The 18,423-nt window shown below is 33.7% G+C and overlaps 1 protein-coding gene across 1 annotated transcript; it reads left to right on the top strand.

Annotated features, from left to right (window-relative positions):
- Positions 1–14,207: 14,207 nt before the first annotated feature.
- LOC145100860 (Protein phosphatase 2C family protein) lies at positions 14,208–17,577 on the top strand. Its single transcript, XM_079038015.1, has 8 exons — positions 14,208–14,590; positions 15,122–15,264; positions 15,362–15,460; positions 15,546–15,704; positions 16,591–16,677; positions 16,828–16,919; positions 17,029–17,100; positions 17,389–17,577. The coding sequence occupies exons 1-8, from the start codon at positions 14,358–14,360 to the stop codon at positions 17,515–17,517; spliced, it is 1,014 nt and encodes a 337-aa protein (XP_078894141.1). The 5' UTR covers positions 14,208–14,357; the 3' UTR covers positions 17,518–17,577.
- The last annotated feature ends 846 nt before the right edge of the window (positions 17,578–18,423 follow it).

Genomic DNA, 18,423 nt, shown 5'->3' with positions numbered 1-18,423 from the left:
TTATAGTTATGGACTTAGACATTAATCCAACAGTCTCCCATTTGGATAAGTCTAAAACTATTATTGCGTATGACTTCAGGAACCAACTGGCAATCGTAGCTCTCAAAAGCTTCTGTCGAACTCTGACCTTGTAGATGAACTCTGACCTTTGTCAGTGACTTGTCCATTAGATAAGGGATCATATATTCCTCCATTCTAGATATCATATGGACTGAGACATGGATTATAATCATTCTCTTTGTCCATTTGTTGTTTCCCAATTTCCGATTTATGACGACTGACTAATTGAACAAATCAAATCAGTCCTGGCCCGGCCGAGCACTTCCATTTGTCATCATCAAATCATCGAGGGGCCCACAGATATCGCTTTTATCCCGAAGGTAAAAGGAATGGATAAACTTCGACTCATATGGCTTGTTCTACTACTTGTTGAATCATACACAAAGACGGGTTTTATAGCACCGAGTTACCAAATGCGTTTTCGTGCAATCAATGTACTATCAACTCATAGTAACAACTCATATCTCTAGGTTTGAAGAATATAAGATATTATCGTCTCATGATCACTCGTGATAAAATCCATGAAGTGATTCCAATTAGCGCGGGTTGAATCCAATACTCAGAACTTATGAGCACTCATGAGTGTTGTAGCCCTTTGTCCAATACTTTAGACCTCTACAAGCCAACCCATGACAGTCTTAATTCATATCTACTTCCAACATATGACTAACTGTGGATGGTTTGAATAACTTAGTCATTCCAGAAGAATAACCTAGTTTATTCTGGAAGTCAAAACATGCAAAATGAAACACAATAATAATTGAATCCAATATGGTATCAAAACCTATGAACATAAATAAAACACTTTTTATTTATCACCATATGATTACACATTATTCATTGTATACTGTTTCAGCTATCAACTTTATTCTTGAATTTAAAACAATAGTTGTCCCATGCTCCAAGCATGTACACTATGTTTTCTAAACACTAGTCATGCCATACACCAAGTATGCATACTATGTTTGTCTATGATCTTTACTTTGTGAACTAGATCCATTGAACATAACTTCAATGATTCTCTTTTCACACTCCCAAATCCTTACTGCAAATGCAGGAATTCCAAACTCATGCAATTTACTAAAATCTGTTAGATTCTAAACTTATATTCATTGATCCTCTTGTAATGATTATGCACAAAGTCAGAAAGACTTGACAACAATCATTACAGAGTATTCCAAAGGAGATCAGCTCCTTGGAAACATCCTTCTTGCATTAAGTTTCCTTAATCTTACATAGATTGAAAATTCTAACTTTGAAACATTTCCAGATTCCATTTTTGACTATCACTTCTGAACAGGAGTTGCCTCCTTACATATTATGTCAATATGGTCCTTCCAGAATTATCACTATACTTCCAACTGTCCTTGAGCAACCAATCTTTGGTAAACCTTGGATTGTCCTCGACAATTGTTTAATCCTTTTAGTCATATCCAGTTCTAAACCTTTTCCCTTCTTAATGCCCTAGGCATTTGGAAATTTTCAGAAAGGATGAATATAGCACATGTAATCGATCCTATATCCGAAGCATATGGGACACGATTCATGATGTCTCACATAAAGACTAAACCAGTCTTTTGCTATAACATTTCCATTTCAATTTGCCAAGTTCTCATAATTCAGATTATGAAAAGGGATGCCGTAATCATAATCGAATTTTAGAACGCAAATAATGGACTCATATACAAAATTTCCTTATGTTGAGCCATTCCAACATGAAATTCATATATATCCTTGACTAAATGATTAAAACCTCATGATCTAAGCTTATAGATTTGAGATGAAGTATAATTTCCTCTCCCTTAATTATAGAAAAACAACTTTTCCCAATTGAAACCTTTTGTTTTCTATAATTAACATTGCTAGCTTGTAATACTTATCATAATTATCATGCTCCCACTAACATGATGATTATTAGCATAACACTTATGCTCCCACTAGCTTTGACATATACTCAGAAATCAGCTGGACTTGTAGAAATCAATACTTCATTGACTTTCTTACCAAAGTTCAGATTTCTGATACTAGATTGTTTTGATAAGACTTTATCAAAATCATACACCTTCCCTTAGATAGCACACTTGTGTATCTAAACAATTATGAAGAGGGATGCCATAATCATAATGGTTAGACCTTTTTGCCACTTCTCACAAGTCCAGGTTAGTGTGTCGGTTAACCACACACGCTCCACTAACGACTTTGAGAATGCAAATATCACAATTGCTATCTAGCTAAAATCTACTTAGTGAAAGTGTTTCCTCACCATCATTTTCATGAATCGGAGAAAAACCTTATGACACTTAGATTTAATGGTGTATGTGTTCTTATCCATGTGAATTGTCAAAACCATAGTCACAAGACAAGGATAATGACAAATCCAAACTCATATGGACTAAACTCAATCTTAATTTATTGCCACCTGTCAGCTCAAGGGCCTGCCATTGCTTCCAACTTGTTGTGCAACAAATTGAGAACTCTAAGAACTCATATGCAAAGCCAACTTTAACTGGAATGGGCACAGAATATGTCAACACGATAGGTTATAAACCTCAAGTCGTGTGCTAGTGAAGAACTTCAGGTTTTATTCTTGATTAGTTCTTGAGACTTTCAAGACCTTTAAGACTCCCACTGTCCTCTTGACATATAAGACTCCCTTGTCAAACATCCAAGAGATAGTGCGGATTCTAATCAAGACAAACACTTCACACAATTGGCCTAAGTTGGTCTTTGTTTTATCCAAAACATCACAACTTACCAATTTCAAATGTACAAGAGTAGAAAACTTTTACTCTTACATTTGACAAGTGTTTTAAACCTTATTTGAGACATGTCACTCAAGTTACAATCTTGGAGTATGACTCTAAGACTTGTATTGGAACGAAGTATGACTCATCTTCTTGATTTAACCACTTCAACAATTCAAGTTCCTCTTCTTAGTCATAAGAATGAACTAAGATTTTCCTTAGAGAACTAATTTTGATATGGTTTCTTAATCATTAAGATTATCACAAAAATGATATTAAAGTACTCTCCCGTCTTTTCAGATTTGAGAAACTTTTATCCTTCTGCTTAATTTGATTCTTCTTATTCGCTCTGCCATACATTGGAACCTTTTCCAATGTCTCAGAGTTACACTTAAGCTTATAAGTATAATCATATTTACTGAGCTTTAGTAAACTATGACGAATAGTCTTATCAATCTTTTGTGGTGGACTTAATCAGTGCACAAGAATGTGTACTCGATCCCTTAGTCCTTTACTTGACTCACACATCCATGTGACCGAGTAATTAGTCTTAATTTTTCCAATAATTAAAAGTTCTCATTCATCATGCTATACAACTTGCATGATTCCAAGTTCCGGTCCAATTGAAACTTGGGTGATGAGAATCTTTCCTTATTTGGTAAATTTAGACATTACCACAAATGAAAGAATCAATTTCATATTTCCACTCTTGCTATTAATGGAATCATATAAGCAACAATTTTTCCTCAAATGCCATTGTAAGGATATTTTAAAATAAATAAAATCAAAAAATTTTCTTTTATTTTAAAACTTTGCGGAAAAACTTATCCTTACAATCCATATGAAAACTTGTTGTTATCTATTCCTAAGCAATATCTCATAACTCCGAAGAAGTAGCTCAAGAATCCGATCTTCAAACTACGCGATAGAAATCCATCTACGTGATCAGATTCAGCATATTCTTTCTTTAAGTTTCTTCACTTTTCTTTTGATTCTTAAAACATCACCATGTGACCCAGTCACATCATGTATCCAGAATCTCAGAATAGAAACTTAGCAGAGTTAGATAGTGGACTTTACCTAAAGTAGAGTCAAACTTATTGACTTTAACATCCTTAGGTAAATCTGACAGCTTCGCAACCAATGCCCCTTTCTTTGGCAATATAAACATATGGACCCTTTGATAATGGTACACGGGACTATCACAGACTTAGCTTTTCTCTTTACCATTTGGTCAACCGAGTTGACAATGGCTGATCCCTTTCCATTGGGAAGAGAATGCTTTTCTGGATTTGCTGTGTCACTATTGTCAATGTCCATCAAGTTTTAAGGAAGTTGATCTTAACAAATAGATAAGATCATTAAGGGTCTTGCCATAGTCTATTTCATAGGTGTCCCAAAGAAACTCACTATGTGACTTAGAAAGTGATTGAACCACTAACTTTCTCAAGACTTTGACACCCAGCTCTCCCGGCTTGTCAATATGTGACTACATCTCCAAGACGTGACCACACCTAGACCTTGCCTTGCCAATTGGGCTTGAGTGACCTTAAACTTTTCAAGAACTTGTGGGTTGGGGAGAATAATTGGAGGAGGTGAAAGAAGTATGATTTCCATGGGACATCATCTTCATTTAGGAAAGCTTGTTTCAAGAGACTTGGGAAGATCATAAATGTCTAAACCAGACATCTTTTGGGAGATATTCAAGATAGTTGATCTTAAGTCCTTAATATGACACCCAATATGAAATATTTTGGCTAGGACCCAACAAACTATTTTATAACTTAGAAGAGGTATGCCGTAATCCAAGCTATAAAATATTTGAAGGTAGGTGAATGATGATTCACCAATTTCCACCAAGATAAATGAAATGTATTATTAGGTTTTAATTGGTTTTGAAACTCCTAGATATTTGAGATTCATTGAACTGTTCAATGGCATGTTTCAATCTCGAGTGTGCCCTTTAGGTTTTGTGACTGGGATGTCGAGGATCACAAAACAAGGTCTGAAGTAACCATGCAAATTACTTGGTACCCTTAAGTGTTTACCCCTCAATCGATGTGTCGGTTAACCACACACGCTCCATCGATACTAAGATAAACATCAAGTTACCCTTTGCCTACCTTGTTAAATACGAGTTAGTGTGTCGGTTAACCACACACGCTCCACTAACCGACTTAAACAAAGTGCAAAGTGTAATTTCATGGATTAGCACCTTATTCACATTTTCCTAAGTAACTAAGATTGGGTATTATTAAGAGTTTATTTACTTAGTATTTATCATCAATACTTTTAATGAAGGGAGAATTCTAGTCCTGTCAGACCCGTTCGGCTAACGACCATCCACCAGTCAAGCAAGCGGTGGGTGAGAGTGGACAACCATTAAGTTGTCATTTTATAGGCAACAACCTTATACCCACCTTATAGATCGGTTTCGTGAATGAGGCGTACTAGCGGTAAGACTGACTTTACTCTTATACACACACACACACACACACACATATATATATATATATATATATATATATATATTATTAACTTATAATATTATAAAGTATAAGGGTTGAATTTTAACTCTTTAAAATTCTAAGGGCTAACTTGGAATTAAAATATTCATAAGAGAAAACTTTACAAATTCCAAAACTTGAGGGCAAGTTTTGAAACTATTCAAAACTAATTAATTCCATGATTTATGTGTTTAAAGTAGTTTTAATCCAAAAACTCTTCAAGTTCCATAACTTGAGGACAAGTTATGGAAGACTTTAAACTAATAAAAGAATTATTTTTCTTTATTTTATAACTTATGGAATTAATTAAGGTTACACTTTATTACTTAATGAAGTGACTCTTGAACCTCCATAACTTAAGGACAAGACTCTTCATATTTTGTAACCATTGCCAACTTTTATGAGTTTTATGAAACTTAAATGTGACTTTTCATATAACTTGAGGACAAGTTACAAAAACACATTTTAGAATCAACTCTTAGATTAATTTGGATTGAAAACAACTATTTCACTCAACTTTTCTATTAATCTAAGCAACTCATAAGAACAAGATAATTCAAATCAAACTTTTTCATGTAATTAGTCTAAACCTTAAACTAATAAAAAACATGAATCTATTGACAATTATCTTTGAAATTGGATTATCATGAACATTACCACATCAAAAACAAGTTTATAAGTTCAAAAACATCTTAGGGTAATGTTCCTAGTGCAATTCCAGCCAAAAAAGTCGAATTTATGTTGTCTAGGGTCCAACTCGTCGAGTGCATGAACCAACTCGGCGAGTTGGATCGATTTGATCACTTTTTAGGCATGGACTCGCCGAGTCTCCTGATGGACTCGCCGAGTCTGATGTTCAGACAGCAACAACTTCGATTTTTTAAGTAGTTTTGCAAGTATAACAAGAAAAAAAGCCTAGGCTCTGATACCACTGTTGGGTTATGAGCATTCTAACACTCCTAAGTGTACATGCAACCCTAAATACCTTGGATCTATGTTTTCTCTATTATACATGCAAATAAGAACTTTCCAAGGTATTATCCTAATCTAGCATATAAAATAATGAATATAACAAGATAGAATACATACCTCTTTAATGTAGAAAGCCTTCATGAAGCTTGAGTGTCTAGTGCCCCAAGTGTGACACCTCAAATGGTTCACACAACACCAAATACACTTGGAATAACTTGAGAGAAATCCACAACTCATGAAATCGGCTAGCCCTTATTTTTTACTCTCTCTAGTATGATACTAGTAGTCGATTTTGTCAAGAATAAGATCTTTATATAGTGTTACAATTAGGGTAAACCATAATTGTCATGACTTTCCATTTCCTTGGATCCATGGGTTCAAATACACCATGAAGCATCCATGGACCATCCTATGGGTTTTAGCCCAACTTGATTATCCATGGAGCATTAGCCCACTATACAAGTATGGATGATTTACACAATCAACCCATATATTTAATTAGTCTTCTTTTGATCACTTAATTAATCCTAGATTAATTCTTGATCAATACTAATTAAATAATCTTATTATTCTTATTATTAATATACTAGAACTTATAATATATTAATAACCATAAGTGTCTTATTTCTCTCATTATAGTCTATCCAAGCGCATGATGCCATGCAACCCAAATGGACCATGCCGGGTCGGGTCAAGTCTTACCAATTATAGTTATGGACTTAGACATTAATGTAACGCCCGCAAATCTGGGCTAGTCAAATTAGAGGCAATAGGGGTCGAAAACGACTTTTCGACAAAAGATTATTTAGAATAAATAATCTTAACCAAGTTGTAGAGTATGTTACAAGGTTTTCGTACATATAAAGAACGCCGAAAACCGAGTTATAACGAAGAAGTTATGACCCGTTGAAGTTTCGCGACGGAACCGGCACGATACCGGGAAGCGTAAATACTGAATTTACGATAGAGCGAGATTTAGCCTTAGCGATCTAAAAGAAAGTCGTAGAATATGTTAAACTAAGAACATCAATAAAAAGAACGCCCAAATCTGACTTCGTATGAGGAAGTTATGATTTTTCTAAGATTTAGCATAGCAGTGCACAGCCCGAAATCTGAATTTTAGATCGGTCGATTTTTAGCCGACGGGATCTAAATGAAAGTTGTAGTACTCGTAAATACCAACGCGTGGATATAAAGAACGTCGATAATAGAGCTCGTATGCAAAAGTTATGGACGAAGCTTAGTCCCTACTTTTCGAGCGCGGCGAATTCGATACAGTTTTGTAAATCCGAGATAGAATGAGAATTAGCCAACGAGGTCTAAATGAAAGTTGAAGATCTCATTAATAGGAACTCAACGGTAAAAAGACAGACAAAAACGGAGCTCGTATGCAAAAGTTACGGACGAAGCTTAGAGACTACTTTACTATAAAACTCCTATAAATACAAGGGTGAACTCCTCATATTTTCTTCACACCATAAGCCTTTCTTTCTCTCTCTAACTTCTCTCTAGCCTCCCTAAACCCCTCCCAAGTCTACGGAACCTCCCTAGCACGAGAAGAAATCCCCGGAGCGCCCGACGGCTCCGAGAAGAAAAGCTTTCGGCTTGGAAACGCTGCTCCAGCGAAGCCCGATTTTTAATAAAAACTCGCTGTAAGTGAGCTGCGCCTATACTATATTTAATATAGATTTTATTTAATTATAGTAACATTATTAGGACCTTAAAATAATTATTTGGGCTATTATTATGAGTTATATTGAGTGTTATTTAACGCTTATATAATAGTAATAATAGCTAGACTATTAATTAGTCGTGGTTAACGTTAAAAACTAAACCCTAGTGGTATTGATACTAGGTTTTGTCGAGGAAAATTGTTTTGAGATAACGAAGTGCTGTCTGAGTTCGGAATCACCACCTAATCAGGTGAGTGCATGGTCTCTTTCATCTTACACATAGATATGAAGTATTTTAATATAAATTACGTGTTATGTGTGCATATTGTCTAAATACTTGTTGTCTATGCTGGTGAAAGATTTTTATACGTGTTTTAAATGATGTAAACTGTATAAAGTATTTTATATCTACAAAATATGTTGGGTAAAACATGGGTAGATGAATGATGATGGATAAAAGCTGAAATAGAGGAACATTAGTAGTACGGACCTAGTGCCCTATAGGTATACATTGGCAGCAGTGGACCTAGTACCCTATAGATGAGCACTGGCAGCTGCGCCACAACCCGTAGATGATTTAGATCTACGGTAAACGTCCTAGCAGCTGCGCTCCAAGGATAGTATCGGCAGCTGCGCCTAATAAGGAGCCTTATGACCATGACAGTAGTGTTTAAAGGTCAATACCGGCAGAAGCGCCTCATAGAAAATGTCCTAATTCTGGCAGCTGAGACTAAGTGACAATATTAGCAGCTGCGCTTGACCAATGTGTCATTGGCAACAATGGACTTCATGTTGTTTCCTTAGGATGATCCTTAGGAATGAATGAATGAGAAATAGCTGATTCTTAGGGTAGATCCTTAAGAATAAAGAAGATAATGGGGATGGGTAATTGGGTTGATTGTTTGATTGTTTAAACATAATAATTATATTATTGTGGGTTGAAAACCCTATGTACTCACCAGGTTTCCCAACCTGACCCACTCAGTTTATTTATATCACAGGTGTTGATATGAAGTGACATTACACTGAGAGATTTAAAGAGATGTAGATCACTAGTGTAAATAATTGTAAGTTCTGTTTATGTTTATGTTTCTGTATTAACGATGACATCCCAAACGTTTTAAAATGAAATAAATACGTTTCTTCGAAAATGTTTTAATAACGTATTTACCATGTTTTTCTGGGAACAAATTCCGCAACATTTTTATAAAATGAAGTACTCTGATTTTTATAAAGCATAAACAACATCGGTCTTTTTTGGCCGTGAAAATGGGGATGTCACAATTAATCCAACAAACACATCCCTACTTGTTCCTAAGTACCCTAAGGATTCTTACTTGGACTGCGCACTGATACGGTGTCTTCGGTAGTACGGGCCCTTATACTACCGTCCACACCACATCAGTATTCCCCCAAGTCCTCCTCCTTGGATCTCAGTTCACAAGTACTCTACATCTCGCTAGCATAGGCTACCCTTCGGTAAACCTCTCATAAGCTCCTCACAGCTACCTACTCACTCTCAAGCATCTTATAACAGCAGAAATCTTCTTAGGCTAAGGCATCACAAATCAGGTCACTCTAGTCCTAATATGAATACCTAGCCTACTCTAGCATAGTTTTACAAAAATAAAAAACATAGTTTTACAAAAATAAAAAACTTTTTTTAATAAAACAAAAATATTTTTAGCGTATTATAAAAAAATTACAAACAATTTATATGTTTCTTTTACGTATTTCTTTTACGTAAAATATATGTTTTTATGTATTTAAAAAATACGTTTACTCCCTTCATTTTCTATCATTTACTATAAAATATAAAACAAATGTGGCTCTAGTCTAGTTGGCTAAGGCTTTTGTTGATTAAGAGAGAGGGAGAGGAGGTCCCAAGTTCCAATCTTATTAATCAAATAATAAATTAATCTCCTTTCTTGAATATCATCATTTCTAATTGTTAGTCTTGAGGACAACCCAAAAGGAATATGTTACTATCAATTCAAATACATATTAATTATAGTTATAGAATTAGACTGTAACGACGTAAATTTTCAAAACAATTTTTCATTTTTAAATCATATTTTTAATCATCAAAACAATGTCAAACAAACTGTATCCAATATTATCATAACAAACAAATCCCAGAATCTCAATAGGTTTCAAATAAATAATCCTCTCAGTGTGTACGAATCATGTCGGCGCCTTCCCACAGTTCTCGCTAGTACCTGAAACACACAGCACAACAACTGTAAGCATAAATGCTTAGTGAGTTCCCCAAAATACCGCATACAACACATACGCCTTTCCCGGCCATAACTCTGTGGGACCCTCCGGTCCGAGTGTCTCAGGGGACTTCCGTCCCAAATCCAGGTATACCTTCCGGTCTTACCCGTATCGAGCTTCTGGTCCGTAACCTCCTGACCTTCCGGACCATGTCCTTTTGACCTTCCGGTCCATATCATCTTGACCTTCCCGTCCTTATCATACATAGCATACATAACACATACATATCACATATCAGCATATAGAACATACATCTCATAGCATATAAGACCTTCCGGTCACACATAGGTACCCTTCTAGGTACAATATAGTGAGAAGACTCACCTCGGGTAACTCGGTAATCTCGAACTCAGTAAAATCTGGTCTAGCCTCCGCCTAATCACATGGAATAAACACTTTAATCAATACAACCCTCAAGGCTAGACTAGATCCCCCTCTTAGCACTCTCAGAAGGGTAAAAGACCATTTTACCCCTCTCCAGGCTCAAAGACCCTAACATTGACCAAACCCTAAAAGTCAACCAAAAGTCAACTCTCCGAGTTACGCTGGGCGTATCCGGCCACCTCACAGAAACGGGGAACGCGACCCCTTATGCTGCGCGTACTGGGATTACCCCCCGCGTAACTCCCAGTTTTAGACTCCTTAGCTTTTGGGGTCTTAAACGGTTAAGACCCACGACCAACTTTCAAATCTGACCACCCCTAAGCCTCTTAACCATAAAGTTGGTGGCTTTAAGCCTTTGCATGGCTGTGAGAGTCACCAACACCCAAATCTCTCCACTTTCAACACTCTAAAGCTCATAACTCAAGCATGACTCCATAACAACGACCAAGATGGGATTTTTATGGATCTACATCACTCATAACACTGAAATGGGACAGATCTAGGTCCATGGAGCCCCTCTTGCTCATAAAGTCTCCACCTTTGGGACTTAAACCCTAGAAATGGACCATAAAACACCAAACCAAAATAAAGAGGAAAGTTCTGAGCTTTTTACCTCAAAGTGAAGCTCCTTCCTCTGGAGAACTCAGATCCAAGCTTGAACTTCAAACTCTAGCCTCCACAAGCTCCTCTCCTCCTTCTTCACTAACACACAAAGGCACCTTTAGCTCAAAATACTCACACACAAGCTTTAGGACGAAGGAAATGCTCTCTTAGGGTTTCACTCTCTGAAATGGAGGTTGAGGATAAGGCCTTAGCATTCCTTTTATAGTACACATGCCTTAAATTAGGGTTTGCATCTGGGCCCCCTACGCCCAACGTAACCTTGGGTACGCCCAACGTACCTAGGCGAGTCCGCATCCAACTTAAGCGCATGAGTACGCACATCGTACTCTCCGGTACGCCCAGCGTACTCATTTGCAACACTTTCCCACTCAAGGGCTAATCTTGAAAACTTGACAAATGAGAAGGGTTAAATAGTTGTACATGAATTTCGAGATGTTACATAGACACATAATCCAACAATGAAAACAAATTGAAAAAAGCATGAAAAACAAAGTAAAAAATGAAGTTGTAAAAATAGTTTGTGAAAAAAAACATCGAATGATGAAAAACCACATAAAAATAAAATAAAATATAAAGTTGTAAAAACGAATTTAACTCACACAAAATCAAGAGTTTAATGAACAATCATAAAAGCATTAATGATTTTAGTTAACCAAAAAAGTATGGAAACTTGTTTTTGTCGGTCATAATAATTACTTTGACAAAAATTAACAAGTTCAATCACATTTTAAAACTTAAAATGTATTAATGACCAAATAAGCACAAAGCCAAAACTTTAATGATCAAATATTTGTTTTTAACTTTTAGTATCTAAAAAAAACTCGCAAAAAATGAAAAACTCCATCATTCATTCCGAGTTTAAAGCTTTTGGTTTAAAAAAAAAATTATGAATCCAAAATTTACTTCAAGTAACGTTCAACATAAATTTCTTATATACATTAACAAAATGACTAAATTATCCCTAAAAAATATTATCTCTCCATGTTTTCTTGTTTTTTCTCTTTCATAGGTTTTTTGATCACGTTAAACTCGTCGATGTTTAGTTTTTTTTTTCACTTTTACATGTTATTATTTTTTATATTCATGTTTTAGGAAAAGGGAAATCTCCAAAGAAGTCCTAAAATTTTGGTCTGGTTTACGTCTTAGTCCTAAACTAATTTTTGTTTACGAAAAAGTCCTAAAAACCAGCAAAAGTATGCATTTTGACCCTTTTTGACCGGTTGGAACCGACAACAAATTAATTTGGGACTATTTCATAAACTGACTCAAAATATTGGAACTATTTCACAAAATGACCTAAAATATTGGGACTTTTCTGCAAAAAAAATATTAGGACTTTTCTGCAAACAAAAACCTTATTATTATTACTATTATTATTATTATTATTATTATTATTATTATTATATTAAAAATATAAACAAGTATACTAATTTTTAAATTCATTATTATTAATATTTTTAATAATACATATAAATACACTTAAATAAAAAATTTATTAAAGAAATTATCTAAAGGTGAAGGTGGTGGTGATGGTAATACTTTAAGCATTGAAATCATGAATATCTGCTTGTATGTCCTCACTTTGTATATGATCATTTCATATTTCTTATTATTGTTTTCAATTCAAAATATTAACACTTAACAATTTAAAAGAAGTTGCCTATTTGTAAAATTGTGTATAAATAGTTTAAGATAAAAGGATTTCTCACTTTGTATATAAAACTTCTTAAGGTAGAATGATTTATTGTCAAATCCAACACATCCACGATAAATATTTACATTGGTGGTTCATATCAAAATTCGAAAATATTAATTAAAATATCTTGTTTAATAGAAAGTAATATGACTTGTTTTGTTTTATCATACTATATCTACTATGTTTTCAAAAAAACCACAAGGATAAAGTAATGAAAAAGAGCAACACACATGTTGGTAATTCAAATACTTACATACAAGACAACACGCATATCACACGCTCACTATTTGTAAACAATTTAAAAAAATCAGTAGCTTTTTTTAAATTGTTAAATGTTAATATTTTGAATTAAAAACAATAATAACAAATATGAAATAACCATATACAAAGTTAGAATATACAAACAGACATTCATGATTTCAAAGCTTAAAACATTACCACTCGCTCAACCTTCACCTTTATAAAATGTCTTTAATATTATTAACAATATTAATAATAACAAATTTAAAAAATAGTATACTTATTTATATCTTTAATATAATAATAATAATAATAATAATAATAATAATAATAATGTTTTTGTTTGTAGAAAAACCCTAATATTTTTTTTTGCAGAAAAGTCCCAATATTTTTGGTAAATTTATGAAATAGTCCCAAATTAATTTGTTATCGGTTCCAACCAGTCAAAAATGGTCAAAATGTAAACTTTTACCGGTTTTTGGGACTTTTTTGTAAACAAAAGTTAGTTTATGACTAAAATATAAAACAGACCATAATTTTAAGACTTTATTGGAGATTTCCCTTAGGAAAAACATAAGCATATTTCATCGATAAGGTTGTTTCATTTTATGTTTTTTAATAAAATAAAACAAAAATAAAAACATTGCAAAAAGATATGTTGGTTTAGTGATCACTATTTATGTGCACGTTGATGTATCCATAGATGCGAAACGGATATATTGGTTTACTGATCAATATTGTGTATGTTGATGTATCCATAGATAGAATGAATTTATGAAGTATTTATAAATTTTATAAATTATAATCTAGACAGCTATTATTATTATGTTTCAATTTTAGTTTTTATAAAAATGTTTTTTTAGAAAATTTTATATATTTAAAAGCTTTTGATTTTTAACTAACTAAAATTATATTTTTAGTTTTCAGCTAAAAAAAAAAAAAAAAAAAAAGTTAAAAAGTTAGAAGAGGCAAAGTGATTAGAGGAGAGAAAGTACAGGGTGTAAATCGCAAGAGAACAAAAATTACCAAAATTGGGTAGCGTCATCCGCCATATAACAACGAACCGAAAGCACTGAAAACCATGGAAAAAGATGAATTGATACAAACAATGTTTGAATAGAACAGAAGCAACGACAGATCATCCCCCAAAATTCCACCTTTGAATGAATTGCTACTGATCATGGACGTCAAAGATTCCACCACCGCCACCGCCACCGCCGCTCCTCCACAGTACCGCCGACCTCCTCGCCTTACAGACGATTCCGACGACGTTAAACCGGGGAATCCGCCACCTATTACCGCTCAAAAGCCAGAACCTTTGTCTGAACCGAAACATGAAAAGGAACAACACCAATCCGCCATTGCGGTTCCCTCTAAGGACCCTGATGCCTTGGATAGTGGTGGTGGAATCAGGTACAAAACGGACCTAATATTTCAGCTTTCATTTCATTAACCTTTTATCCTCTTGCTTACGATTTTTTGAAGTCAATTTTTTTGAATTTTGAGCATTGAGGAGAATCTATTTGATCATAAACGAAAATTTGTCTAACTAAATGAAGCATAAAGCATGTTTCCGATTGAAACATTATGATGTTTAAAATAAATTGCAAACCTTAATGCAATTTTTTGTATTTTTTAACAGGTTGAACTAGGTTTGGATGAGGGGAGTAAATAAAACTCCTTCTTTTTTAGTTTACAATCGATTGTCAATATCCTTATCATTAACAATTCGGCAGTTCTTTTACCTTTACTAGTACTAAAAAGGCACAAGGCGCACGATAATCTAAAAAGAATAAAGTTAAACCAACAAAAATTATGCACGGATATACACAATTGTTTGAGATACTCAGATGGTTTAAGTAATTGAAGAGTTAAAGTTAACCTTTTTAATGATAGTACCCTATTCAAAGATTTCAAAAACTAAATCTATCTTTGTCTTGCTAGCTTTGTGAGTGGAAACAAAACTGCAAGATTTAAGTATGGGTATGCCAGTTTCAAGGGTAAAAGGGCATCAATGGAGGATTACTTTGAAACAACAATATCAGAAGTTGATGGTCAAACAGTTGCCTTTTTTGGTGTTTTTGATGGTCAGTAATTCCATTACAAGATAACAAGACCTTTGTATAGTCAATCATCTTTTCTGAAAATTCTTGCTTCTGATCTTACAATGTATATACTAAATAGGTCATGGTGGTTCAAGAACAGCAGAATATCTTAAGAACAATCTTTTCAAGAACTTAAGTGGTCATCCAGGTTTTATGAAAGACACAAAGACAGCCATAGGTATGAACAGTGTCTGTGTCAAACTGTTAATATGTTATTTTGATTGGTGAATAAGTGAATGATATTTATTGATTCTTGATTACAGTTGAAGCATTTAGAAGGACAGATGCTGATTACCTAAGTGGAGAAAATCCACAGCAAAGAGATGCTGGTTCTACTGCATCAACTGCTGTAATGCTTGGTGATCGGATTCTGGTAGCAAATGTAGGAGATTCAAGAGTTGTTGCTTCAAGGGCAGGATCAGGTACAATTAACAGCAATATTAGGTTTCAACTTTCAACAAGGATGTAGGTATGTCTGTTAATTAGCATCTTTGTTTCCATGTTATTAGTGTGTTTTTCCATGTAAAGATTAGCATGTTAGCTTTATGTTGGTCCCTTGTGGGGTTGCATTGATTGTGTAGCATGTGCTTATGTCATCTTCATTGCACATGCACTGGTTTTCCACAAATGCAATCAGACAAGGGTAACAAGATGGAAATCATCGGGAATCTTGAAAGGGAAAATTGAGTTAGGATAATTAATAGTATCTTTTATTATTATCTTTATGTGCTTTCATATATACATATATAATAGAATACCTTTTCTCTCTCTCTCATGTCCTCTCATCTTGTTTTGGTACTTCTACTTTTTTCTCCATGTGAAGTTGTACCCTTAATACATCAAAGTAAACATGCCTTAACGAGGGAAGTGTAGTACTGTGTGCTTCATTTTGGTCAAAAAAAAAAAATAAGTCAATATTTTATTTTTTGCTTTCTCTTGAACACGACATTAACATACTTCCATGTGCAATTCCTAGTACCCTTGTTGTCACGTCTATTGTCAAGTCTCTTTCTAAATTGATTATACTTTATACCTATTTATTCACCTCTATCATATGGAACTTTGTTAATTGTTAAGACTTACTAACAGAAGATATTAAGGAAACCTCAAATAAGACCAAGAGAAATTATTATTATTTTTTTAAATAAAAGAAACTTATCATTTTTGGTAATCGAATGACTACTAAATTGGTAAAGATGCTTATTATGGAATGGAAATGTGATGGAGTTGTAAGCTTATTTAATTTACGAATATACCCTTGGATAGTTATGGATCCAAAACATGACGTATGTTTTGTTTTGTTTGCAGCTATCCCTTTATCAATTGATCACAAGCCTGACAGAAGTGATGAACGTGAGCGTATTGAACAGGCTGGTGGCTTCATCATTTGGGCAGGTAGTAAATTTCTATATAAAGATATGCTAATTAATCTTTCCCATTAAGTGATGTCTGGATAAATGTTGTTCACAAAATATATGAGAAAATGACAGCACACTTGGGGGCAAATTTGTAAATAGTTAGGGCTTAATAGATTGTGAATTTCAGGAACATGGCGTGTTGGTGGAGTTCTTGCTGTTTCTCGTGCCTTTGGAGACAAACTACTCAAGCCATATGTTGTAGCTGAACCAGAAATTCAGGTAATTTAATAACTGCTTTTTTTTTTTTAATAAATTGTAAATTTTCTTGATGCTTAAATGATCATGGGAGAATGTTGTTCATTGTGGTTGATTTATTGTTGAATCTCAGGAGGAATTAATTGAAGGTGTAGAGTTTATAATTATTGCAAGTGATGGGCTCTGGAATGTACTATCAAATAAGGTTAGCCACTCATCATTAAATTTATTTTTATAATATATTGCTGGTTTTTTTCTATCTTAGGATAACAAACTTTTAATAACACTAATTAGGTTAAAACACAATAACGCGTATCACAATATTGTTAATTTCTTTATTTTCACACACTCATCATCAAGTTATTGAATTGTTAAGTTAATGTTCAATAAGTAAAAGGGTTGATTCTTTATATTTTATATAGTATTGTATGATACAACAAAATTAAACATTTTAGTTCTTCTCATCTAGATTTATAAGTGATGTTTGTTGCAGGATGCTGTGGGTATTGTGCAGGAAATAAGTGATGCAGAAGCTGCATGTAGGAAACTTGTGCAAGAATCATATGCAAGGGGCAGTTCTGACAATATTACTTGCATTGTTGTACGTTTTGAGGACCATTAATATATATATATATATATATATATATATATATATATATATATATATATATATATATATATATCCTCAAATGCAAATGTTGTTTCTAAATATATATATACCTCATGTTTGTTGTTGATCTAATAGTACTACAAATCCCAGTTAATTTGTTGTTGCAAGTTTGTAGCTAGTAATCCTAAATGGAATTAAGCTTTTGTTTGTTCTATGTTATTTAATGTTTATATATAATAGTTGAATGATTTTAAACATCTACCTTTTTGCTTTTTGGTGTTCATGTACATGTAGAATAGGATTATTATGTGATTTGGGTATTGTTGTTGTTGTACATGTAAAATGGATAAACACCATTCTAGAGACACATCACACAATGTCATGATGGAATTGGATAAGCTTTGTAGGGTTGTTTTTAATGATCAAGGGTATTTACGTCTTGATTTTGTTATTGTTATTCTTGATCAACATGTTTGATTTATTAATTCTAGGATGTTCATGTTCTAGAAAGCAATGAAGAGGATATGCGTCCATTGGTATTCTGACATATTTTATGATGAAATTTAAACATATGATGATATGATTATGATGTTTGGGTTATCATTTACATATCTCAATTATTTGAATAACCTAATTGATTGGAATCGAATCGGTACTTCCTTTTCAGCTTTTGACTTCAAGGGTGCATTTGATGGTAGGGTCAGAAACTCCATGAAGGGATGTGAAATGTACAATACTACATATTAATTATAATCTTTATTTTCAGGGATAAAGATTGTTATCTATGATTTGACATTAAGATTTTTAACAAACATTTCTATTGTGCTTTTTTATATTTTAGGAAATAAGTAAATTAGATCACATCTAGAGAGTTTTATAAATGGTTAATATTAAAAAACTATTATCCATAATGGGTTC

This window comes from Lactuca serriola, chromosome 1 (genome assembly GCF_051521515.1).
Source record: "Lactuca serriola cultivar US96UC23 chromosome 1, Lser_US96UC23_V15, whole genome shotgun sequence".
Lineage (NCBI taxonomy): Eukaryota > Viridiplantae > Streptophyta > Magnoliopsida > Asterales > Asteraceae > Lactuca > Lactuca serriola.
This window is presented reverse-complemented; position numbering and strand designations above follow the sequence as displayed.

Bases quoted from the DNA above. Each gene is read 5' to 3' on its own strand.
- LOC145100860 (XM_079038015.1), top strand. From the start codon at position 14,358: ATGGACGTCAAAGATTCCACCACCGCCACCGCCACCGCCGCTCCTCCA. The intron at 16,678-16,827 runs GTAGTAAATTTC...TGTGAATTTCAG, and splicing joins TGGCTTCATCATTTGGGCAG to GAACATGGCGTGTTGGTGGA. The intron at 17,101-17,388 runs GTTAGCCACTCA...TGTTTGTTGCAG, and splicing joins GGAATGTACTATCAAATAAG to GATGCTGTGGGTATTGTGCA.